A 25,041-nucleotide genomic window follows, 5' to 3' on the forward strand; every position below is an offset into this window, starting at 1 on the left:
TAGATTGGTATACTTTAATTACTGAAATCAGAAGTAAACACAGAGGCAAACTTTCTCTTTCTATGTCATTCTTTTTTTTTTTTTTTTTTAGTGAGGCAATGAGGGTTAAGTGACTTGCCCAGGGTCACGCAGCTAGTAAGTGTCAAGTGTCTGAGGCCGGATTTGAACTCAGGTACTCCTGACTCCAGGGCTGGTGCTCTATCCACTGCGCCACCTAGCTGCCCCCTTTCCATGTCATTCTCGGCCAAAGGACCAGGTGACCAGAAACTTGGCTTGGGCCTCTCTTTCAGAGGGTAGAGAAGAATTCTTTTCCCCTGCAATTTGGGGAGATGACACCCTCTTTTCCCTGCCCCCCCCTTGGAACTTATAAAAGCCCCTGTGTTCGGGCTTAGGAATCCCAGTTCCCCGGACAATAGCCTTGGAACAGTCCCAAACTAGGTGGTCATCTAAAGAAAGGTCAGAAGTCAAAGTTATGAAAAGACAAATCTGGCCAAGAGCAGGAAGGTTCGTTCCTACAGGACAAGGATGACGCTTCGACTCTCTGGGCTAGTCCCGTTTTCTCCTTTGCTGAGTCTGAGCAGTGGTAATCTGTTAGTGGAAAATTGTTGAGACTCTCACTGCTGGACCCGGGCTTTATTAGATGCTCAGGTAAGACTACAGTTTATCTTTCAGATAATTAAATACAAAGGAGAAGGAACGTTTTTATGAGTCAGCTACAGTAATATTTTATTACCAGCCTTTCATTCATTCTCTATACAGCATCATAAAAGGCAATATCTGGGAATCCCGCCTGCCATCCCTCCTCTCCTCAGCTGGTTGCAGATGTTCTGCTGAGCTTGCCCATGTTAAGACAAATATGCACCAATTTGGGGTGAGAAGGTGGTCAGGGAGGATTTTCTGCCCTGATGCATGGAGAGTATTTGGCAAGAATCAGGCCATTGATGACACATGCATTTATACAATACTAATAAGTAGGTAACTGTGTAATAGCCATAGAGGGCAGAAATTCACTGGGTTACACATGGATATCATGGATTGGCTTACTTGCATGGTGCCTAAGTTTGGCACTAGACCCTGCCCAGCATGCGCGCCACCCACCAGTTACAAGGCATGATAACCCGACAGATGACCCTCCCTCCTTGGTAGCAGTACGGGGAGGGGTAGAAGCCCAGTAAAGGCTCACACACCCGGCGGCAATAGCGGTTACCCCTACGACAGTAAATACAACAATAACCTCTTTCATCCAGCATGGGGTCAAATTCGACTCCATTTTCGGTCTGTAAGAAAAATAAAGAAGTTGACTTAGAGAGGTTAGGCCTACTACACAGAAGTCCCCCCCAAAACGAGAGCGCTACAGGCTACTTAAAGGGAAGACCAGATAATTAAGTTTCCCGGTCAACATAACTCTTCATAATTTCTTAAGCAAGCTAATAGTGATCTACAAAATTCGTATTGAATTAGTTTCCCTCCCCCATGGTACCATGCAAGTTTATAAAACAACTGATTTTGCTGTCATTCCCATTCTAATGAAAGTGACTTGAAATGGTGTTACAATGGGGACGCTTTTGGGGATCCCCTACCACTTTGTAATGATCCCCTTTTCTTTTCTTCGAAAGCAGAGTAAGTGGGCAAAGTCTATAAACAGGTTACCCCCAACTGTCAAGTGGGGAAGAAGCACGTAGCAGAGCTGTGGTGGCAAAGCGCTTGGGCTGTTGGAACCATTTTCGAAACTCCCAGTCTAAGGTCTGAGCACATCATGAAAGAGCTGGTCGTTACCTAACCCCCCAATTTACATAGTCGTTCACTGGGAGATCCTCTTCAGCTAGCTGGCGGCTCTGGCGTTTCTTCCCCGGCTTCACTTCGGGGTCCATCCACTGCTCATTGAGGTCAATCCCACTTTTTCGGTTTGTGAGAAAGTGGACATTTTCATTTCCTCCCTCAAAGTCCTGAAATTCAGAAGCTAAGACGACAAATGTTAGGAGTGTGCCAACGTTGCATTCCCGACGCCTCTGTGGAACTAGCTCAGTGGGGCCTCAGCGGTGGAAGAGTTTCTCCCTAGCCTTGGTATGGGTAAATGACTCATCCTTTAGCTGATGTACTAAAACCGGGTATTTTCAAAGCTAATAGTCCTTCAGATACCTAAGCCCAGATGTTCTTAACGACATAGACACTAGAAAACCCTCTTCCCCTAACTACTCTTGCCCTAGGAGAAAACATTCCCAGTTATATTTTTATTCTGGGATGTCTAGAAATGGGGCCACAAGGTCTCTGAAGTGAGCGTAGTCGATAGGAGGTACGCAAGGCCCATAGCTTTGCCAAGATAGGCACCAGAGAGGCAGACATGCAGCAGGTGTCCCATCTTCCAGGGAGAATGCCACCGGCTCGTGCCTCACTGTGTGGAGGTCCAGTGTTGGACTGATCTTTGCTCTAGCGTTGGCCCTGCAGTGGTTTGAGCAATGAGCTGGTACGTTGGGGGGAATGAATACAGATGTATAATGAAAGACAGATTGCCTCTTTGCCATCACTAGCCACATTAGGGTGGCGTTGCCCTTGCTGGTATATTTAAGAGCCTGTCAGCATTAATTTGTCTGATTTATAACTTGGCTGTGAAAATCCCCTTTGCTGGCAGTTAGCACGTACTGTCTCATCTGGGAAGATAGGATTCACTTTACAAGAAAGGTTGTCTCCACATGCAGAGATCGTTAACCCAGCATTGTCTTTGGAGGGAGAACAACTTCATACCTGTTAGGAGTGTGGGATGGATCCAATGTATGCTCACATTCTGGCAGACTTCAAAGATCTTGGAACCCTTAAGGAAGTCTTTGTTTTCAATAGGCTTTTCTCCCGGGATCCAAACCATAGATTGCTCAAAGTAGGTGGTTGTGATTTCATCATTCTGGAAGAGGTGAATAGGAAAGGGAGAGAAACCAAAACCCCATAATCTTGCAGGTAACCTTTGATGCGTAAGCAAGATCTGGGCTGAGCTAATAATGATAATAATGAGAATAATAAAAATAGCTAGCACCTGTATAGCATTTTCAAGTTTGCAAAGCACTTGATGTATGTTATCTCATTTGGACTGTTGAGATTGGTACCATTATTCCCGCCTCCCCCCCCCCCCGCTTTTTTTTTTTTTTTTACAAATGAGAGAATTCATTCCGAATGAGATTAAATGATTTGGCCGGGGTCACATACCTAGTTTCTAAGGCAAGATTTGAATTCATGTCTTCCTGCATCCAAGACTAGCCCTCTGCTCATTGTACCACCGAGGTGCTTAGCGGGGGTGCAATAATGTTAGGACTTGGTCCTAGGAAGCAGGATTGTAGTAACACAGATTTAGAACTGGAAGGAACTTTAAGGTCATCTACTTTAACTCCCTCATTTTTTTGTTTGTTTTTTTGGTGAGGCAATTGGGGTTAAGTGACTTGCCCAGGGTCACACAGCTAGTAAGTGTCAAGGGTGTGAGGCCAGATTTGAACTCAGGTCCTCCTGAATCCAGGGCTAGTGCTTTATCCAGTGCGCCACCTAGCTGCCCCTAGGAAATGAGTCATTCTGGTATGACCTATTCTTTTTTTTGGGGGGGGGCAATGGGGGTTAAGTGACTTGCCCATGGTCACACAGCTAGTAAGTGTCAAGTGTCTGAGGCCGGATTTGAACTCAGGTCCTCCTGACTCCAGGGCCGGTGCTCTATCTACTGCTCCACCTAGCTGCCCCAGCTCCCTCATTTTTTAAAGAAGGAAACTGAGATAGGTTCAGAGAGAGTTTTTTATACCATGTCAAACCCAAGAATAGGATTTTGATGCCTTTATTTATTGCCCTAGGACTTAGAGGCAACTGTACATTTAAGAATAATGTCCAGGGGGCAGCTAGGTAGTGCTGCAGTGCATAAAGCACCAGCCCTGGAGTCAGGAGGACCTGAGTTCAAATCTGGCCTCAGACACTTGGCACTTACTAGCTGTGTGACCCTGGGCAAGTCACTTAACCCTCATTGCCCCACAAAATAAAAAATAATGTCCTTAGACACCTTTTAAAACCAACATGGTCAATCTGGCCCATGTCCTTAGTTGATGGTTGGGCCCATGCTCACTCTGTGCAGTGTGGCTCCCAGGTGAGTGGAGGTCACTGTGGGACTCCTCTGCTCTCACTCAGTCCAGATCAAGGAGGCAGTGATTGATTGTAAGAGGATAGTCTTTAAATAGTCTTCTTGCATGCATCCACACCGCAACAGCCAGAAGTATTGCTGCCTTTGGAAATGCCTGATCCCCATTGCTATTTCTCAGGCTCCTGCATCCAAGCCTCCTTATTGACTTGTCTTCTTGCCTTAAGACGTTCCCTAACCGTCACCCTCCCAATGATGAGATCTCTCAATTTCATTCTTCTCTGTTCCTAGCTTTCTGATTTCAGTGCTCTAATTTATTCTCTGTAGAATGCCTTTGCATATTTTTTCCAAGTAATTTATAATACTCAACCCCATGCTGTCTCATGCTTAAAAGTCTGTAAGGACCTTGGGATGCCATGAAAAGAGCTGCCTGCACAAGATGAAGTTTTCACACTGAATAGAGTCATTAGCAAGACCAGGCCTATTTCCACATTGATGCTTGGTACATTTCACTTGCAGCTTCTATGCAGGCAGCATCATAGTAAGAGGGTTTGTGTCCTTTTAATTCATTGATTTACCAGAAAAACAACTTGGAACTTGTCTGTGCCCATGTATATAGTAGAGCTGGCTCAGAATCAGGTGGACCTGAGTTCAAGTCCCCCCCTCCCTACTCCCTACTAGCTGTGTAAACTTGAGTCATTTTATATCTCAGTGCCCACAGACTTTCTAAGACTAGAAGTTGTAGACCAGTTATAGATCTGCATGGGTGGAAGGATTATTCATACCAGGAGTTCTCTGTACCTATGGAACTCCAGGTTGTGGTTCCTTTTATAGATTTGGCAAAAGGAGCTGAAAAATAAATCAGGGGAGAGTTGGCACTTGGTCCCATACATTCAATGGAATGCACAAATAAATCCTGGAAATGTTTCTGGATTCGTTGAAATCTCTCAAGGCTGGCTGCTTAGCTCTTACACAACCACTATTGTCAATTTTCTGCTAAAATTGGTGCATAAGGCTGAACATCTCTGTTGATTCAGCTGCCTCGTTGTCCCCTTTTGGGTTATAGTTGTCCCACCTCTAGTAATTATCATCCTGTTTCTTGATTACACTGATTTGTGTCTCTAAAAATACTTCTAGAATGTTCTGGCCATAGACCTTGAGGTCATAGCAATATCTTTTGTCTCTCTGTAATTGTCCTTTTTAAAAGCCCTCTAATAAGAGGGGTCAGTCACCTTTAGCTCAGAGTGTGCCACCGGCATGACCAGAGGGGCCGGTGGGGCCCTTGGTAGGCCTTAGGGTCAGGCTGGAGGCCAGGAAAAAGACTGGGCTGCTGGGGAAGGAGAGCAATGAAAGACAGAGTTGGGGTGGCACTAGAGAGTTGGGGACCTTGTGCCCATTCCCTTTTCAGTCGGCCGGTTTTTGCAATCACAGGCTGTTGATTTGTGCCTAGGTGTGCTGGCCTAGTTGCAAACAAAGCAGCTGGAGGGAACAGACAGCCTTTTGAGAGCTTCAGAAGGAACTTCCCCTTCCTTTGTCTTGACCTTTTCTTCTCCAACGAGGCCCAGGTAGGACTATGAGGTCAGAAATTCCACGGAGAGCACAAAGTAAAGGTCAGAGCGGCAATATGTGGCAAGTGAATTGTTGCCCTTGGTGCTGTGAACTTTTCTAGGACCTTGTTTTGGGTGGGGTTGACTTGGTTTTCCTTGAAGTCATCCCTTATTTTCTCTGCTAAAGGCCTCTTCTGACACCTCCCAGTAGCATAGAGGACCTTGGGCAGGGTATACATACCAAGTTTGAAAGACTTCTCGTATGGGCCTGGGGATGGATTGACCGTGTGGCTATGCTTTGCTAGCCCCAGGAAGAAAGGGTTGTCACTAGTTTGGCTGCAAGCAGGATGGAGTTTTTGGCCATACCGGTTCTCCCAGATGGGTTTCTAGATCTAGTGTTGAAAGGGATCATAGAGCAAGAGTGTGTGGGGGCTAGTTCCTGAGGGAGAGCCAAATGGGAAATTTTCAGTGTGACCACTGATACCTTGGCAAATGCTACAAACAAGTGCCTGATTTATCATATCATATCCTTGATTGTCAAGACCTAAGAAAGTGATGGAGAAAGTATTACTGACGTTTAGTCCAGGCCTCTCATTTTACAGATGAAGAAACTGAGGCTCAGAAAAGTTAAGTGACCTGCCTGTGATTACATGGGTAATAGATAAAAGAGTTTGAGATTCAGATTGAATCTCTCTGACTCCCAAACCAGTTCTGTTTGCTGCACCACACTCTATGTAATGGTAGTCTTGCTCTCTGGGTCAGCAGGGAGAGAACCTTCATAGACGAAAGGGAGCCATCTTTGAGGTCCCAAAGCATCCCTGTCCTTTTCTTTTTTTGCATGGGGCAATGAGGCAATGAGGGTTAAGTGACTTACCCAGGGTCACACAGGTAGTAAGTGTCAAGTGTCTGAGGCTGGATTTGAACTCAGATCCTTCTGAATCCAAGGCCAGTGTGCTCTATCTACTGTGCCACCTAGCTGCCCCCCCCCTGTCCCTTTCTTGCCAGAAACCTCAGCCGAAATAGTAGAGCTAGAAATGCGAATGGCAGCATGTGTCAAGACCCGGAACACAGGGCTCAAAGCTTAGGTGCTGCGGGCCCAGAGAAACAATGTCACACCTACCTCAGCGTCTTCCATCTCGGTTTCATCGAAATCAGGAATTACTTTAATCTGAGTTTTCAGGAAGCATTTTTGGAGCTCAGCAAAGAAGATACCGGTGTAGCCCTAAAAAGAGGCAAAACCACATTCTGTGAAATGGTAGAACTTGGCAACCAAAGTGACCTTTTTCCTTTAGGGCTCTGCTTGGAACAGTTGGAACCCAGAGTTGTGGCTTAAATTGTAAATAGTAACACAAAAGGCTCTGCTACTTCAGCTCAAACGCTATGACTTCGGCTGGACAAACTAGAGAGGGGGGGAATGTCCAACTTACGTTTTTAAAGTCGTGGATTTCCAGTGTCTCGTCACTGCCGTTTCCACTTCGGAATATCTCTGTTTTGGTTATAGGGTCAATTTCCATCAAGATCTTTTTCTTCTCCCCATTGCTGAAGAATGTATGCTCTACATCATAGATCTGGGGGAACAAGGAGGAAAAGCAGCTCTGAGATACTGAGAACATTCTCTTTTTCATTTGGTACCATCTAAGGAGCACCTACCTTTTCTCCCTGGCGTCCTTCAAGGCCCAGCTGATGAGGAGCTATCTCAATATATAATTCTGGGACACTGAACGCCAAGGGAGGGGCTTTGAAATCATAAAGCTGAGTGGCGGGTTCTCTACAAGCGGGACCACTGAGAAATTGCCCGCTGAGTTCCAGCAGCTCAGTTTGTAGACTTTGACTAAATATTAAACCACCTTGAAATAGACCAATGAGACTGTAAAATGTTGCCCCCTTGTGTTAAGTGTGGGGAATATTTATTGTTCTCTCGATCAGTGGATCCATAAAGTACGTTTAGTTAATCACCTCCAGGTAAGCATCACCTAAAGCTTTCTGAAGGGGGAGCTGGAGTCTTAATAAAGACTCTCCAGCAAAAGGAGACTTCACAGCGTCCCTTGATAACTTATTTCAATGTCTTGAAGCCTTTGGTGCTTCGAGCTAACTGAACTTCCCACTCGTCACAGACTAAGTTTATTTTCTCTCAGTAGGGAGAAAGGGAGTAAATTGGCACCCCATTCCCACTGTGACATCGGAATCCCTGAAAACCATTGATTGTTCCTAATTCTTTTCTAGGCTCTATTTTCCTTATTTTGGTTCTTTTCCTTGGAACCTTCCTCAAGTCCCTCACGTCCACAGGATCACAGGTCAGGGAACTTGAGAGATCGACCATCCAACCCAACTCCCTCTTTTTACAGTGTAGACAAGTGTTAAATTAGAGTCTTCTCTAATGTCCCATAAGGAATAAGGGGCAGGTCCCCTGACTCCCAATCCCATGCTCCTCCTACCTCACAGTGCGCTCTTTCCTAAGTCCACGCAGCACTAACGTGTCTACAAAGGTTACAGTTTCTGCACGGTCTGCGCAGTCTCTACTCCTGCACATCTTGGAATCTTTTTTTTTTTTTTTTTTGGTGCAGGGCAATGAAGGTTAAGTGACTTGCCCAGGGTCACACAGCTAGTTAATGTCAAGTGTCTGAGGTCGGATTTGAACTCAGGTCCTCCTGAATCCAAGGCCAGTGCTTTATCTACTGCACCACCTAGCTGCCCCACAATCTTGGAATCTTTTGATGGGGGGACACCTAAACTCCTGCAGTCCCAAGGACCGGAATGACCAATGCCAGAAAATGAGCTAGTTAGGGAATATTAATAAAGCCTGACCCCACATCTAGAAACCTATTTGAACTTTGCTGTTATGAGTCCTCCAGCCATCCTTTCTGAAAAAAGACCCTGGTAAGCCAAGAGCCTGCAAAAAAGCATGCCCTCAGGAGGGACAAGATCTCTTTCAAATGGCATCTTCTTCAGTGACTGCCAGATCTGGCTTGCGTTTTTGGTGTCTGCAGATGTCTGCCTTATACTATTAGCTTAACCCGGTCGGTTTGTCCTCAACTCAAGCAGAGAAACATGTTGGAAGAGTTTGCTATAACAAGGATTCTTTGGAGCCTGAAAAGAGACTGATGAAGTTGAAAAATAAGAGACTGGGGCTGAAACAGCTTTCTTTCCTCTTCCCCTTCCCCATAATGGCTAGCAGGGGGCCTTCCTGTGCACACAGTAGGTTCACCACAAACATTTGTGGAATGATTTCTCCTCCTTTTGGGGGATGAGACTGGTGTCTCCAGAGGGAGATTTTTTTCCCCCCAAGCAAATGGGCAAGGTCAACTGGGAGGCAGAGAGGGAAGAAAAAAGGCAGCCCAAGATCTATGGCAGGCATGGAGTTAACTAAGGAAGCCTGAGCTGGTTGGTGACAGGTAGCAGATTCCATTAGGCTTGGTATTTGCTCCTAGCTATAAATATGTCCTTGGTTTCAGCTCCACAGCCAGCTTGAGAAAAGAGAAACCTCTACCCAGAGTAACAAATTGAGCTCTCTGTCAGCTGGACCTATGGTGAGGGGGCTGGGGGGAGGAGGTAGGAGAAGCATCCAGCTCAGACTCAGCCTTGTCAGGTCTCCCAACAGGGCGGAATTTGTGTTACTCTTAGTCCCTGAGATAAACTTCACTGCCACTGCCTGTAGTGGTGTTTCATCAGTACCGCCGTTGATGGATTGGTGCATGGAAAAATGAGGTTAGAGACCAGGGGATGGATGTTGGAGTGCTGCCTACCTGGGCCCCAGGAAAGTACAGGCTGCATTTTCAATCATCGGAGGAAGACTCTGAAATTGGACTGGAGACGTTTCGAATTTCGTTCTCCTGGAGAATGAGTTTTCCGGCATGTTTGGCAATGCACCCTGCTTGGACACCTTGCAGATAAATATTATTGGAAAGCGGCAGTGGTGCTAAGCTCAGCAGATCACAATGATTTTCAAAGTTTCTCCGGGAATATTCTTTGTCGGAGCTACCTTTGTGACTGTCTCCCTCCATCACTCTGTTGCTGACTCTGTGATAGGATTGGTAACAATGGGAGGCAGAGAGAACTTGGGGTTTTGTAGAATTGGATTTTAGAGCTGACTTTATAGATGGGGAAACTGAGGCTGAGAGCTACAAAGTGATTTTGCAAGGACACACAGCTAGTGAGCATCTGAGGCAGGAGTTGAACCCAGATCTTCCTTACTTCAAGTCCAATCAGGCATCCACTGAACCACCTGATTGATTTAGAGTCTGAAGACTTGGGTTCAAATCCCAGTTCTGCTTCTTACTACCCACCTGTGTGACCTTGGGAAAGTGACTATGCCTCTCTTGGCTTTAGTTTTCTCTTCTGTAAAATGAGAGACCAGGACTAGGTGACTTCTAAGGTCCCTTCCAACTTGAATTCCTATGGTCCTAACTAGAGAGGGATCCATTTTCCCCAGAGCTAGCTTATTTCCAGTACTGTTACAATCCTTGAAAGTGAAGGACTTCTATCCAGCTATGTGGCTGGCCCTGCCTAAGCCAAAGTAGCCCTTTCGAGGACTAGAGTCTGGGATAGTGCCCCCTAGATATCCTCCAGTGCTTTTAAATGTGGGAGGATGGGTTTTAGGGGCGCCACCTCTTGTCTGGTTTCCCATGGAGCACACACACACGTTTGGGAAATGCATGGCCAACTTTAGGGGGCACAGGTCATGCCTGCAGAAGTCTTAGGTTCTGCATGAAGCTGATCTCACCCCAGCTGGGGACCTCTTTCAAGTGGCACATTTTGCAAGCCATCCACACCTTCTCATCCTGTGAGGCGCTCATCCATGTACTCCTGTGAGCTCTCCAGAGGGGGGTCTCACTAGTATGTGGAGACCTTCTGCTAGGTCTCTGCATGTTATGTGTGTACTGACACAGCACTTAGGCTACCCATCCATTATCCTTGGCAGTCAGTACATGATCAGACATCTCCCTTTCCCAGCATGCACCTCTGATATGTCTTACACCACTTTGTGCCCATCACTCATAATTGGCAATGTCACTCAACCAGTGTATGCTCACTATATATCTTCCCATTGCCCTCTGGGTGACCAGGAATATGAATTCATGGTGTACACTCATGCATTATCACTGGAAGAATATAGGTGTTAGAAAGATGAGCCTTTGTTTCAGGTAGAAGCTCTGTGCAGTTTCTCCAAGGCTAGCTGGCCTACTCTCTCCTCTCTTACTCCTTTCTGGGCCCAGTTTATCATTCATTTGCAGCATCCATCCAAGATCAATGTACCAACAGCTTGGTTTACGCACTATCCCACCTACTGCATTTCATAGTCTAAAGAATAGGTCTTCTTCACCCACTTGGCTTTTCATGTGTGGAGAGAGACATAAACTTTTCTCATTTAGAAACCTCTGGAAGGGGCTTCTGCAAATGGGTGCATCTGGAAGATCTCCAGGCTGGCTTGTCTAAGGACCAAGCTCATCATAACTTTGGCCTCACTGGCATCAAGCTCTAGTCTGCTGTGCTAACTGGTCTGGATAGGGGCTTTCTGAAGAGTAGGGGACCAGATTAACTTTGTCCTGCCCAATATTAGACTAAAGAAGAATTAGGCTACCTACATGGATGTAGATAAGAGTGGGCATTAAACTTTGGTCCCAAACCCTGGACCAACTAATGGTCAAACTGTGAAGTGGGGGAATTTATCTTTGATGGCCCCCACCCCTGCCCCATTTGCTTTCTGGCTCCCTTCCTACTCTGTTCAAGCTAATCAGGGGACAGCAAACCAATTAAGAGCAGCAGGACCTGCATTCCAAGTGCAATGAGCTAATCCAGCAGTTAGGTCACAGGAATTGCAAAGTGTAAGAAGACCACATTGAAAAAAAAAACCCATCGTGGAGAGGATGCAGACACATTTTTTCTCCTGCCCAGAAATTCCTTCCCCAATCTATTTTAATCCTTCTACTCAGGCGGTAAATGAGCCTCATCATCCATTTTTCATGGGTTTTCATTTTTTTCTGTTTCCTTTGTTTGCGATAGTCTCTGAGATTTGAAAAGAAAGCTTTTCTGAAGGGTACCATTGCTGCAGACCTTGGTGTGAGAAATCTGTTTAGGGGGTGAGTAGGTTCAGTATGTTCAGAAAGAGTGGAGGACATTTGGTCTGGGGGGTATTTGGCCTTTTTTTTTTCTTTGTTGAAATCTGTGATTCATCTAGTTGCTCTTTTTCCCAGCCCTCATCCTTCAGTATCACCTTATGGGGTATATTTCCTGAAACTGAAATCTGTGCTCAGAATAGCAGGTATTCATTTGGGAGGGGCAGGAGCATTTGAGAGGGAGCAATCTACTTCAGGCTGTTTCATACCTGAGGGACCCAATGGTAATTAAATGGACTCCAGGTACTGGGTTACCTGTGGAAGTAGACTTTTTTCCTAGAGTAGCCTGGCCTCCTGGATCTTCAATTACCCCTTTCAAAGTATGGAAAAAAATCTGGCCTAAGTAGCACAGACATTCCTCCTTTTCAACAAGGTTGGTCTCAGGAGCTGTTCTTTGCATCTGCGAATCCAGAGCTTGAGAAGTTTCCCTCCCTTTCCCCCTTTCCCTTTTCTTTGTCCTTTGGGTCAGCTGTGTTTCCCTGTCTAGTTCTTTGCTGCTTTTACTGTCATTGGTTGATTGAGCAGTTGATAGTACCCCCTCTTAGGAATGGGGCAAGCTTGGTAGAGGGATGTGTTATTTGATTGGGGGAGACCAGCTTAGTCCCTGGGGCAGGACTGGGGAGATGACCTGAGGATGATTTCAAGTCAGTGACTTATGGCCCAAAGGATTCTGCTAGTCCCTCAGCATTTCAAAATGCTATCACATGGGCTAGCGCAACACGATTGGAAACAACCGTTTTGCTGAGCCTAATAAGGCGTCCAAAGTGGCAGTTCCGACGCCTTAGCTTCTCTCCCCCATGGGCCCAATTCCACTGCCAGTCGCTCATGGGCAGTTCACTTTGAAGTCTCATTCCTTTGTCATTGGTGTCATAGAAGCCGACAACCAAAGGCTCCCTTGGGAGGAGCCAGCCAACGAACCCATCTATGTTTGCAACATCCTAGCGCTTGCTTTCTGCTTCAACGGTGTGAACTGCCCGTGAGTAGCTCAAGTAGGAGATGGTCCAGTGGGAGTTGCTATCCAAGTGTGAGTCTGATTCTTGGAATGCAGGAGGAGGAAGAGGGAACTCTAACTGAGCTGATGGGGTCGACGTGGCAGCAAAAGAAAATGAAGCCCATTCCTCCCGCTAAGGATGTGAATGCAAATGCTTCTCCAGACAGTAGTTTCACCCACTCAGCTGCTGGGGCAGTAGGGAGAGGAGGGGGGACCAAGGGGAGCTCGGGGAGGAAATCTATATTTCTTATGTGCCCTGAAGAAGAGTGAAGAAAAGAGGTCTCTCTCTGGCTAAGCCAGATGAAGCAGAGAAAAACCACACCCAAACTAGGCAAGTGAGAGTCTTCTGGGTCATGTTTGAAAGGACAGCTACAGCTCACTGGGGGGCGGGGGGCAGCACAACCACCCCTTCCTCCAAGACCCTGACTTTTGACCTTAGAATCATTACTTTATAGAATATTAAAGATGCAAGTGACTTTCGAGATCAGCTAATCCAATCCTCTCCTCTATCAGACAAAGGAAGACGCTGATGTGTTGGGGAGGGGGAAAAGACTTGTACATGGTCACACAGAGAGTCAGTGCTAGAGTGGGATTCAAATTTAGGCCTCCTGACTTAGTTCAGTGCAGAGTCTGGAGCAAGTAACAACATGGCATTTTTGTGGGACAGGGGGAGGGTCGGGGAAGGAAGATACACTAGGGAGGAGCTCACTTGGGGGTCTGGTTGCAGTCTAATAGCTTCCTGTTTTAATTCTTGCTCATCAGTGCTAAGCTCAGTTGTTTCTAGCTGCTGAAGAAGTGCTGACTGTACCCTATAAATTTTGGTGCACTGAGGCTGAGCCCTGTTGGCCCACCCTAGTCTCCTTACTAGTGGTCCCAGCTCCTCCTTCTGTTCCTTGTGTTCTGTCACAACTAACTTTCAGGGACCTTGGTTTCTCTGGTGATTCCTCAGACGACTTATTCTGAAAAACTGAGGCAGGATTGGGGGAGGTATGATGTCAGTTGCTTCCTGGGTTGTATGGAGGAGGAAGTGAGAAGTTGCCTCTAGCAATTTGCGGCTTTTTGTTAGGGCACCTAAGGACCAGTGGCTACCAGTTTTTATTTGTTTGTTTTGTTTTGTTTTTTGGTGGGGCAATGAGGGTTAAGTGACTTGCCCAGGGTCACACAGCTAGTAAGTGTCAAGTGTCTGAGGTCGGATTTGAACTCAGGTCCTGCTGAATCCAGGGCCGGTGCTCTATCCACTGAGCCACCTAGATGTCCTGGCTACCAGTTTTTGTAGGCCGCCGGGTTTAGTTACTGGAATGAGGGGAAGCTTGATCGGTCCACAGGTCCAAGCCTCCCAGCCCTCCTGATTCACCTGCACAGATTTCATGACACACATGTACCCAAGCTTGCCACAGAAAACTCTACTTGTCTACTTTGAAGGTTTCTCTACCTGGCCCCTGAGAGCTCCTCTGTTCATTTCTTTTCATTTCCTTCCTTCCTGGTGGGCAAAATGCTCAAAATCAATTGCCCAAGGAGAGCCAGAACTTACTTATGAAGTTTTGGAGAGGGTCTTCCAAGACCCTCAGAAGCTCCTGGGAACCCCAGGTCTGTGCACCATTAGGTACAGCCAGCCCCTCAAGGCATGAGGCTGAACACCTCTGGACTTCTGGAGATAATTGAGGGCTGGTGGGGATCAGTATGGCCCGATCAAGCAAGATTCCCCTGGGTTCAGTCCTCCCCAGTTCCTCAAACTTTGCTTGGTGTGTGTGTGTGTGTTTTAAAATGTCAAAGGGAAGAGATTCGAGTGGGTCTCGCACTTCCTTTAGGAGATGAAATCTGAGTCTTTTGTCCATACAAGGTGGGAGGTGGGGGGGAAGCAGCTAGGAGGAAGAGGACTTATTGGAATGAAAATGTCAGCACCAGATGTGGGATTTTAAATAAATACAGCTTATTTTAAACAGATGTGTGTGTGTGTGTTGGGGTGTAAGGAGCAAACACTAATACTGCAAGGCAGCTCTGGGGACAGCCGAAATGTCCCCTCTGTTAATAAGTGGCCCCGCACCATCAGCTTTCTCTAGCCAACAGCCCCGCAGGCTCTAAAGTCAGCCAGGAGAACTTGGCTTTTCCCTCAGGACTGGAATTTTCCATAAGCCCTGCATTCAAAGGGTACCTTTTCTTTCATTTGGTCAGGATGCCTGTTCCTTTATCCTCAGCCCCACCCATTTTCCCCCTGAAACCCTCCTCAAATCTGATCTGAGAGATGTTCCATCCCAAGCCTGAGTAGACTCTGGAAAAACCTCTATGAGGGCAGTGTGCAAGGAAAGCTCATGGGGGACCTTCAGCATCGGAGACCAATGTGGGCCCTGTGTGCCTGGCACTTCAAACTCCCACCTGCGTATAGCTGCTGTCATAATGGGAAAGTCCTCTTGCCATCCCCCAGGATTATGTCCCTTCTCCCAATCCCATGCTCCCAGTCCCATCTATGGTGGGCTTCTATTTCCTCACCTAGCTTCTAGAGTGGATGCTTCATGAGCAATATTTGGAAGTAGGATCACTGCTTAGCCAGCTGATGGGATGGGATAAACTCCAGCAATTGGATTTCAGTGGATGCTTCTGCAGGGTCGGACTAGATGAACGAGGGCCTGGTTCTCCTTGTGCTCCATCAAAATTCTCTAGGGCCACAAGAGAGTATCTTGTGGCATGGGAGGGACAGGCCTTAATTGTCTAATGACTAAATCCAGCTCACCATAGAAAAAGGAAAAAGAGAGATGAGAGCAAAGGGCCCATATGGCAGCCCATTGCTTAGAGACTGGTGGGAGGAGAATTCAGTGTCCCTTTCCCTTGTTACTAGATGAGCTTTGAGCATCCTTTCCCACAGAGCCACATCCCTGGGCTGTTCTATCCTTGGAACTGGATTCTTGATCACCTCTCAACTTCTCTTGCACTCCTATAGGACTGCCACATTCGTGCATGCCGTGAGCTATCCTCGGGTTTTGGTTTGCCAAGGCCCGTGATTGCTCCTTGCTCACTGAGACAAGAACAGGAGATCTAAAGAGAAGAATTCTAGAAGCCCCCAGGGGCCAGGGAGAAGTTGGGGCTGACTGATGGGTCTCATTAAAGCTGCAGTCAGGTCTCAATAGTGCCTTTTGGGCCTTCTGCAGCACAGCACGCAGTACTAGGGTTTGCTCTTGTGAGCAGCTGGATGAATTGCCGGTAGCCCAGCTTTTCCTTCTGTCTCCCTTCCCCCTGCCTTTTGGTCACAATTGTCATTAACAAAAAGTGGCCTTCTTAAGGGACTATAGTGGCAGAAAGTATCAGCAAGAACATCTGGGAGCACAGCTGGAATTGGTCAGCTATTGGGCATTGGGTCTTTCAGGGGCTGCAACTGGAGTTGGGATTATGGGGGGCCAGGAGCCACTCCCCATACAGTTGAAAAGATAAAAGTGAGGTCCCCACCTAATCTTATAGAATCTCACTGTGGCAAATAACTCAGCAAGCTTTTAAAAAGGACAGAAATCCCTTTAGAACAGCACCTGCTAGCTGCACTGCTGTGATAAAATGACAAAGCCCCCTGCACTGGGACATATCCCATGATCCTATATTCAAAAATGCCACGTTTCCCCTGCCCCACCCTTTCCTCCCCACCCCCAACCTCACTTCAGCACATCTCAGCACCTTTGGGGTGGGAGATGGAAACAAAAAGGTCAGCTTTCCTCTAACTCATGTGGAATCATTCTATTAAGGAGATTATGCAGTGTGGGGCTTCCACTGACTGATGGTTCCCTGGATAATCAGAGGTGTTCTGTGTCACCTGGGGAATTAAGGAAGGGTTTCTAAAGCACAGGCAGTTGTACTTCCCTGAGGACCCTCTTGCCACATGTTGTCTTGCCTCACCTGCTAGCCCCACTGCATGCTCTGTGAGTTCTGCAGGGAGCCAGTGGCTGAAGAAGAGGGCTAACTGCATAGTGGTGGAGAGGAGGCTGCCCTTCATTGTTTTTCCTTTAGGCTTTCCCCTCTTACTTACACATGGGTAGGATTTATTGGAGACCAAAGAAAATGGCAGGGGCAGGGGAGAAGCATTGGTGGCCACAGGGGCAGCCTTTGGTCTTCATTTTCAAAATCAAGACCAGGTTCGGGCAAATGATTCCCAACTAAGTACAAATAGAACTTTTCTTTTTCAATTCAATTCAATTCAAACAGTTTTTGAATTGAGTCCAATCCAATCCAATCAATTCCTACCTCATTCTTCCTCTGCCCCTCATTCCCTTTCAATCTTAATAGTATTTTCTTTTTCCAGTTACATGTAAAAATGGTTTTCAACTTTCGTTTTTATGAGATTTCTGGTTCCAAATTTTTCTCCCTCTTTCCCCTCTCCAAGACAGCAAGCAATCTGATAGACCTGGCCTTTTGTCCCAGGCTTCCCCTCCCTGCTCCCATATCTTCGTCCCCTGCTCTGTGTCCCGGGTTCCCCACTTTTTCCATGCCAACCTTCATCTTCTCATCCTTTTTCCTGGTTCTCTGCTTTTCTCTTTCCATGCCCCCCTCCCCACCAAAACCCCAGACTAAGAATGAAAAATGAATAAAAGAAGAAACCTAGCAAAAAGGATAGAAAGTGCCTCCACACTCTATTTCACAAAGGACGTCCCTAAGCCACTCTTTAAAATGGTTTATTCTTGAAACTTGACCAAATGGTTGTCAACTTTCTATGGCTGAAAGAATATTTAAGCAGAACAATTAATGTGAATATATTTTTTTGGGGGGAGGGTGGGACAAGCTTCTAATCTCATTGATATAGGGAACTCCTAGTACAAAAACTCCTTCTTCCTGTGCTCACCAGTAACTTAGTCTTAGAGATTTGTCTGGGGGGTTTGAGAAGGGAAATGACTTGTCCACGGTCACCCGGCTAGCTAGGACAGGATTCGAACCCATATCTTTATGACTCCAGATCCATCAGTCTATCCATAATAATGAGCTCTGTGTGGCTGCATGTGTGTATATAGCTTTGGTTTTTTGGGGAGACTTGTTATTTCATTAAAGTAGGGAACTTCTAGTGTGGAAACTCCCTTCACCCCACACCAACTGGCAAGTTGTGATCTAAGACTTGTAATCTACAGTCTTAGAGTCACTCAGGGTGTTAAGAAGCTGTGACTTACCTATGGTCACCTAGCCAGCATATGTCAAATGTGGGACTTTAGCCTAGGTTTCCCTGACTCCAAGGCCATCTCCCATCTTCTAGTCCAGGGCTTCTTAAACTTTTTCAACTTGCGACCCCCTTTTGCCCGAGAAATTTTGACGTGACCCCGGGTGTATAGGGGTATTAAAATAGGTCGACATAACCTTTTACCGTTGACAAAATTTTCATGACCCCCACATTCAGTTATGCCATCCCATATGGGGTTGCAACCCACAGCTTAAGAAGCTTTGCTCTATGCCACACAGACTCTTACAATAGTCTGGGTACATTATAGCACAACATGACAGTTCAAAGCCACTTGTCTTACTGCCATTCTCTTCAAACTTGTCTGTTTTATTCTCTAATAGATGGACGTACATTGAGAGAAGGAGCTCTGGGTCTCTGTGGGTGGGATAATGTGACTTAGCATTTTGTGAGGCTTAAGGAGTGATAATCACAGTCACCTTGGACTAATGAAACCCAGACCAGGCAGCTGAATTCCTCCGAACACCACACCAGTCCGACTGTATGGATTCCTAAGGTGCCCGGGGCCTGTGATTTAACTCCTTTTGCAGATATCTGCCTTGTGTCACTGGGGGTTGGAGGGTGAAGGGAAGAGCGAGGCAGCTGTGGTTAGTGGGGACCTGATCGCTGCTAATTAAAAAGAAACCACAAGTGTGATCGTAGAGATCGGAGCAACTCCCTGGGCTTGGTGGAGTCCTCCTTGTTGCCTGTTCACACGGGAGATGTATTAAGGCAGAAACATAATCTCTGAAAATCTCTTGCTGCTCCCTTTCTGCCTGTTTCTCCTTCGGTGGTAGGGTAATTGCTTTTCCACCAGTTTCTAGCCAGATAATTGAAAGAAAGATGGAAAGTCTTTTCTCACAATAAACCTTGCTTCAATGAAGATTCTTAACTCCTTAAGGCCAAATATTCCACAAGCCCAGGTAGAAATTCAGATACAAAGAATACCTTCCCTCTCTGGTTCCCTGCCTTGGCGAAGTCATGATACATAGAAATAATAGAAATTGAAATCCCATTCTGTCATATCACTGGAATATAGACACACAGATGACCTAATGAGCTGATTTTTTAAAAAAACTGCATAAACCACAGCGTTTTGCAAATAGGTCACTTCATTTGAGTGTGCAGAAATGAAAGCACTTAGGTAATGTGGTGCATTTACTTACTTTTTGGGGTTCGAGGTTCCAGAAGTGCTTGCCCCCCAAAAATATGAGAGTGAGGGAAAGAGCCAGGATACCGAAAACCAGTCCCCCAATCTTTAATGTCCTGCATATCTTCTTCTTGGACTTCGGTGTCTCCCCCTAAACAAAGAGCAAAGAGAAACCACAGACACAGACACACATACACACACACATACAAAAAGAACAAAAAAACACCACCGTCAGAACACTAAGGAATCTTTCAAAGTTGTTTCTACTAGTTCTGATGCCCTGGATAAAATCTGGTGAAGTAGAGAAAAAAGCAAAGTGACTCACATCTAGAAAGTGACAGTCCTCACAGTTGTCTGGAGAGTTCTTTGCCGCCACCATCTCTCAGAGTGAAGCTCTCTTGCCTGCACTCTGAGAGGACTGCCGAGGTGGAGTGAGCTGCAGCTGAGCTGGATCCCAGATGCCAGAGGAGAAGCTGGATTTGTATGACTCAAATCTGGCCTACCAGAGGCTGAAGTATCATAGGGGGGCCTCGGCTGCAGCAGGCTGTTACGTAGGTCCCGCCGTGCATGCATAGAACATGCACGTAGTGAATTCCGCCCAGAATGGCAAAGACCAAAGGTTATAATGAGAACTCTTGGCTTGGAGGATGGAGAGGGGGGGGTGGGCTGTATTAGGTTGGAAAGGAACCAGACTTAGGCACATTGAAATAATTTTTTTTAATATGAACTCAAAATACCAGTGGAAAGAAATGCTGTGTACCCCCAAACAAAGGAAGGCGGGAACAGAGTCCTTCCATCTCTCCACTTCTTGCCTCTCCCCAACCACCTTCCCCCCCACTTTCTTTCTTTTCTTCCTAATACTTTCTCGAAGCTTCTTTTCCACACACTGTGGAGTTATTATGATGTTGCCCCCCTCCCAACTTTTCTTCCTTCTCCATCTTATCTGTTTTTGTCTCAGATTTTTGTAAGGGTCCATGAGGAGATGCCCAGCTTCTAGGATTAAGGAGGCAGTGGTCCCCCTGTACCCTTGTCATACATTATCTAGGATGCCAGAGAACATCCAGGTGAGGGCAAACAGGATGGCAGAGGGGCTGGAGTTGATCCATATGTGGATTTGTTTGAGGAAGGAACTGGGGGTGGTTAGTCTGAGGAATAGAGGGCTCTGGGGGCACATGATAGCTGTATTCAAGGACTTGAAAATCTGCCAGAAGAATTTGCCTTGTTCTGCTTGGCTCCACAGGGCAGAACCAGGAGCAGCAATGGGGGGGGGGAGAGAAATTGCCAAGAGGCCAATATAGGTTTGGAAAAAGGAAACATTTCCTACTAGTGATCTCAAAGTAGAATGGGTTGCCTTGGGAGGGAGTGGAATCCTCTTCAGGAGAGGTCTTCAAGAGACTTTTGCATTGTCAAGAGTTCTATAGAGGACATTTTTGGGGGGATATGGAGTAGATAGGAGAGTCACTGAGGTCTCGTCCCACTCCAATATTCTGTGATTTGCTTTTGCTTTTGGATGTTCCCCAGAGTTCTCTGCAGATCGAATGCTTCTTTGGCCATGTTATGATTGGAAATTCACCATTAATCTTCCTTTGCCTAGATGCCATTTCCCCCCTCTCACAGTTATTTGCAACTGAGCATCGACTATCCGTGTTCCAGATCGGAGAGTACTGGACTAACATAGTAGGCATTTTAAAAATTTTTACATACAGTCCGAATGGACTGTCAAAGTGATCACTCTTCCTTACGACCAAAACGAGACTACTTCACGCTACTGGCCAGTTGTTGAACTTTGAGACTTGGATGGATCTGTGATCCCCTCCAACAAAGCTGATCACAACCATTTTGTCTGTGTTGGGGGCCTTCCTCTAGCCCTCTTGAGCATTTGAGCCAGTCGTTAGTTAATCTTTACTTTTGCTACACGACCAGCCAGTCTTCTTTTCCAATCATTTACCTTTCTGATGTTTCTGATTTTGTGCAAATCTTCATTAGTGCTGTGCTGTCTACTCATGCCCACCATATACCTTGCCAGTACCATTTGAATGACCCTTACTTTTGGAGACTGGGGGGGAGTTGTGATTTTACAGCCATATGAAATCATTGGAAGACTATTGGTACTGAAAAGATTGGCTTTAGTTTTAGGGAGAAGTTTGAAATCATTAAAAGAACTTCAGTTTCCCAAAGATAATCCAGCTTGCTCTCCCTTCTTCCAATTCTAGATCTAATTAAATATTAGGGAATAAAGGCACAAGACTGGGTAGAGATAATGGTATAACTTTAAATTTGGAAACGTTAAAAGAGACCTGTACCTCCTTGATGAAATGGACAGAGCTTGCTAAGAAAGGGAAACACCCCTTCTCTGGACCTCTCCACAATGCTGGAGCTAGTGGAACCTTGCCTATGGGGTGAGAAAAAGATAGGTAGGAATATTCCCATATGACAGTTCTCTGTTGTAGCCATACTGGTTTACTTAACTATCTCCTGAATATATTGAACTCCTTGAGATCAGGGACTGACTTGCTTTTCTGTTTGTATTCCAACACTTAGCACAGGGCTTTTGGCATATAGTAAGTGTTCAATAAACATGCTTTTTCATTCATTAATTCATTCATATATTCATTTGTATGTTTGTATAAGATACTAACGCATTAGCTTTATGGATTGTTCATCCAATTGCAATAGCCTGGACAATAGGAATCCTTTGTTTACTCAGTTTTTCCCAAATGCTTTGGAGTAATTATAAATCTCATTTGGAGAGCTCTTCAGTGTTCTAGGTCTTGTAACAGTCAGCACATTACCATTTATTTATTTATTTATTTATTTATTTAAAATCTCTCTCTCTCTCTCTCTCTCTCTCTCTCTCTCTCTCTCTCTCTCTCTCTCTCTCGGGCAATGAGGGTTAACTGACTTGCCCACGGTCACAAGCTAGTAAATATCAAGTGTCTGAGACTGGATTTGAACTCAAGTCCTTCTGAATCCAATCCACTGCGCCACCTAGCTGCCCCCTACATTATTATTTATAATATGAGCATCTGAAAGACGTCACCTTCTATAGGGACTATATAGGAACTCTTTCTTCCACTGGACTTTGTGCTAGGTAGGCATCCTCCTTGACAATGGCAAACACCTCTGGCAATCATATGTCTAATAATAGCAATAGTAATAGTAATGGATAGCACTATGCTAAATTCTAGGGAGACAAATACAAGTGAGTCATATGGTCCCTGCACTCAAGGAGCTTACAATTCTAATGGGAGAAGAGAACACATATAAGGGAAGTAGAGTTGGAAAGTAGAAGGGTACAGGGGAACATGGTTTGGACATGTGGGGACCAATTTTTAATTGGGGAGTGTTAGCTAGGCGGCTCGCCGCAGTACTGGGGCAAGGAAGGAGACCGGCAGCCTTCCTTAAAACAGAGCAATATTTATTTAACAAGAACGAACTTAAAAAAACACAAACAGGACCAGTAGGATCAAGGGAAAGGAAATAAAATGGGGAAAGGGAAATTATACAACCTGAACAATACCACCACCCAGGAATCAGCTGAGAATACACAGCAGCATCCTGTTGCCTTCCAGCTTCCAGCTAGAATGGCGACTTCCCAGCAGACCCCAGGCTGACCACACACAGCCCCCAGCCAATTGGCTGGCCGCTCTGATAGTCACATGACTGCCTTCAGTGGGCTTCCAATCATTATAATTTTGCCAGGTCCATGTAGGCGTCGGCGAGTGGTGATGAAGTGAGGTGCCAACACCATGGCGACAGCTACAACCAGTGGGTGGAACACCGTGCTGTTTGCAGAGCCCCAGAGGCCAGTGCTCGTGCCAAAGTTTTTTTTTTTTTAATTCTAGCCAAAAGATGGGGTCATAAAAACCTCAAATAACAATTAATTCTTTACAGACATAGCCAGGAAGTAGCATGATGGCTTGGTTCTAGGCAAGATAAAATGAAGCCTAGAGTCCTAGGGGCGGGAGTTGGAGTTCTAGGAGGAGAAAGAGGAAGTGACATGGTTTGGAAATGGTACTTTAGGTGGTCTTTCCATTGAATCAAATTCTTTTTATTCATTAAGCAATAAGCAGAGTGGGATCTTCTATTGTCCACATTTTTCAGTCAGTTGTGTAATTGCGTAACTGCCATCATCAAGATTGTCACCTTCACTGACAGAGTGTGGGTCATTCCACATTCATACTTGATTACCTCTCTATAGAGTGAAAGGAAGCATGTTCCAATATCAGTCATCTGGAACCAACACAGATCATTTCACTTGATTTGAATTCTGTTGTCTTTTAGTGTTGCCTTCATGTATATTGCTGTAGTTGTTATGTGCATTATTCTCTTGGTTCTGTCTTCTCATCAGTTCATACAAGTCTTCCCATGTTTCTCTAGATTCTATGTATTTATTATTCCTTGTTGTTTAGTTGTTTTCAGTCATATCTGACTGACCCCATTTGGGGTTTTCTTGGAAAAGATTCTTGAGTGGTTTGCCATTTCCTTCTCCAGTTCATTTTGAAGATGGGGAATCTAAGGCAAACAGGGTGAAGTGATTTGCCTAGGATCATGCAGCTAGTAAGTGCCTGAGGCCAGATTTGAACTCAGGAAGAGTAGCTTTCCTGACTCCAGGATCAGTGCTCTATCCACTGCAGCACCATCTAGCTGTCCTAGGCAAACAACTACACACAAGATGCATCCAGAATAAATGGAAGGTAATCTTAGAGGGAAGGAACTAGTAATGGAGGGGGGAAAGGGAAAAGGAACTGGGGAAGAGCTCCTGTAGAAGGTGGGATTTGAACGGAATATCAAAGGAAGCCAGGAGGTGTAGATGAGGAAGAAGAACATAGGAAGCATGGGAGATAGTCAGCGAAAATGCATGGATTGGGAAAGGAGAGAGGGACGGGAAGACACTGTGTTAAGGCCTTTGCAAATATAATCTCATTTAATGCTCACAACAACCCTGAGAGGTAGATGATGTTATATCCTGATTTGAGATGTCAAGCCAGTTGGTGATGTGAAATTGGAGTTCAGGAAAGAGGCTAGGGTCTGTTATATAGATCTGGGAAACATTTGCATAAAGATGATAATTCACCTAGGGAAACTAATGAGATTGCCAAGGGAAATCATATGTGGAGAGAAGAGAAAAGGACCCAGGACAGAGTGTTGACAGACATCCATGGTGAGTGGATGTAACCTGAATGAAGAACTACAAAGGAGATAGAGGAGAGTCAGACAAATAGGAGGAGAACCTGGAGAGAAGAGAGTGACTGGCATTGTCAAAGACTTCAAAGAAGTCAAGAAGGATGAGGATTGAGAAAAGGTCATTGTATTGACAATTAAGAAAGAGAACATTGGTAACTTTGGAGAGAACAATGAGGTTGAAAGCCATATTTAGGAGGTTTCAGAGCTGGGGAAAGGAAGTAAAAGTATCTGTTGTAGATGCATTTCTCAAGGAATTTATCCATGAAGGGGGATAGGAGATTAGGAACATAGCTAAGAGAAGTTCAGATCGAGGAAGTATTTTCTTTTTTGGTGAGGCAGTTGGAGCCCAGGGTCACACAGCTAGTAAGTGTCAAGTGTCTGAGGCCGGATTTGAACTCAGGTCCTCCTGAATACAGGGCCAGTGTTTTATCCACTGCAGCACCACCTAGTTGCCCCCAAGGGAGTATTTTTTAAGGAAGAATGATACATGGGCATGTTTGTAGCCAATGGGGAAGCACCAGTAGATAGGGAGTGACTGAAGATTAGTGAGAGAATGGGTAGGATAGAGGGGGTGATCTGGGGGAGAAGGAAGAAGTGGATCAGAGCAAGGGTACATGTAGAAGATGAGGTTTGCCTTGATAAGGAGAAAGGCCATCTTTTCCTGTGAGGCAGAGGAGAAACAGAGATAGTGGGGGAAGATATCAAAGTGATGTGAGATGAGGTGGGAAGAAGAAGAATGTGCTCTTGTTGAATGGTCTCGTTTTTTTTGGTGAAG

At 45.7% G+C, this 25,041-nt stretch overlaps 1 protein-coding gene across 2 annotated transcripts; it reads right to left on the minus strand.

The window, feature by feature from the left end:
* Positions 1 to 699: 699 nt before the first annotated feature.
* TNMD (tenomodulin) lies at positions 700 to 19,606 on the minus strand. 2 transcript variants are annotated; one of them, XM_043974340.1, is made up of 7 exons: positions 19,405 to 19,606; positions 19,096 to 19,230; positions 7,074 to 7,214; positions 6,767 to 6,868; positions 2,743 to 2,896; positions 1,777 to 1,960; positions 700 to 1,277 (listed from the first exon to the last, which is right to left on the minus strand). In XM_043974340.1, the coding sequence occupies exons 1-7, from the start codon at positions 19,456 to 19,458 to the stop codon at positions 1,016 to 1,018; spliced, it is 1,032 nt and encodes a 343-aa protein (XP_043830275.1). In that variant the 5' UTR covers positions 19,459 to 19,606; the 3' UTR covers positions 700 to 1,015. The 2 variants fall into 2 exon arrangements, with proteins under 2 accessions (XP_043830275.1, XP_043830276.1); XM_043974341.1 differs by having other exon boundaries at positions 1,794 to 1,960; positions 19,405 to 19,604.
* Positions 19,607 to 25,041: the final 5,435 nt, after the last annotated feature.

Source organism: Dromiciops gliroides, chromosome X, assembly GCF_019393635.1.
Source record: "Dromiciops gliroides isolate mDroGli1 chromosome X, mDroGli1.pri, whole genome shotgun sequence".
Classification (NCBI taxonomy): Eukaryota; Metazoa; Chordata; class Mammalia; order Microbiotheria; family Microbiotheriidae; genus Dromiciops; species Dromiciops gliroides.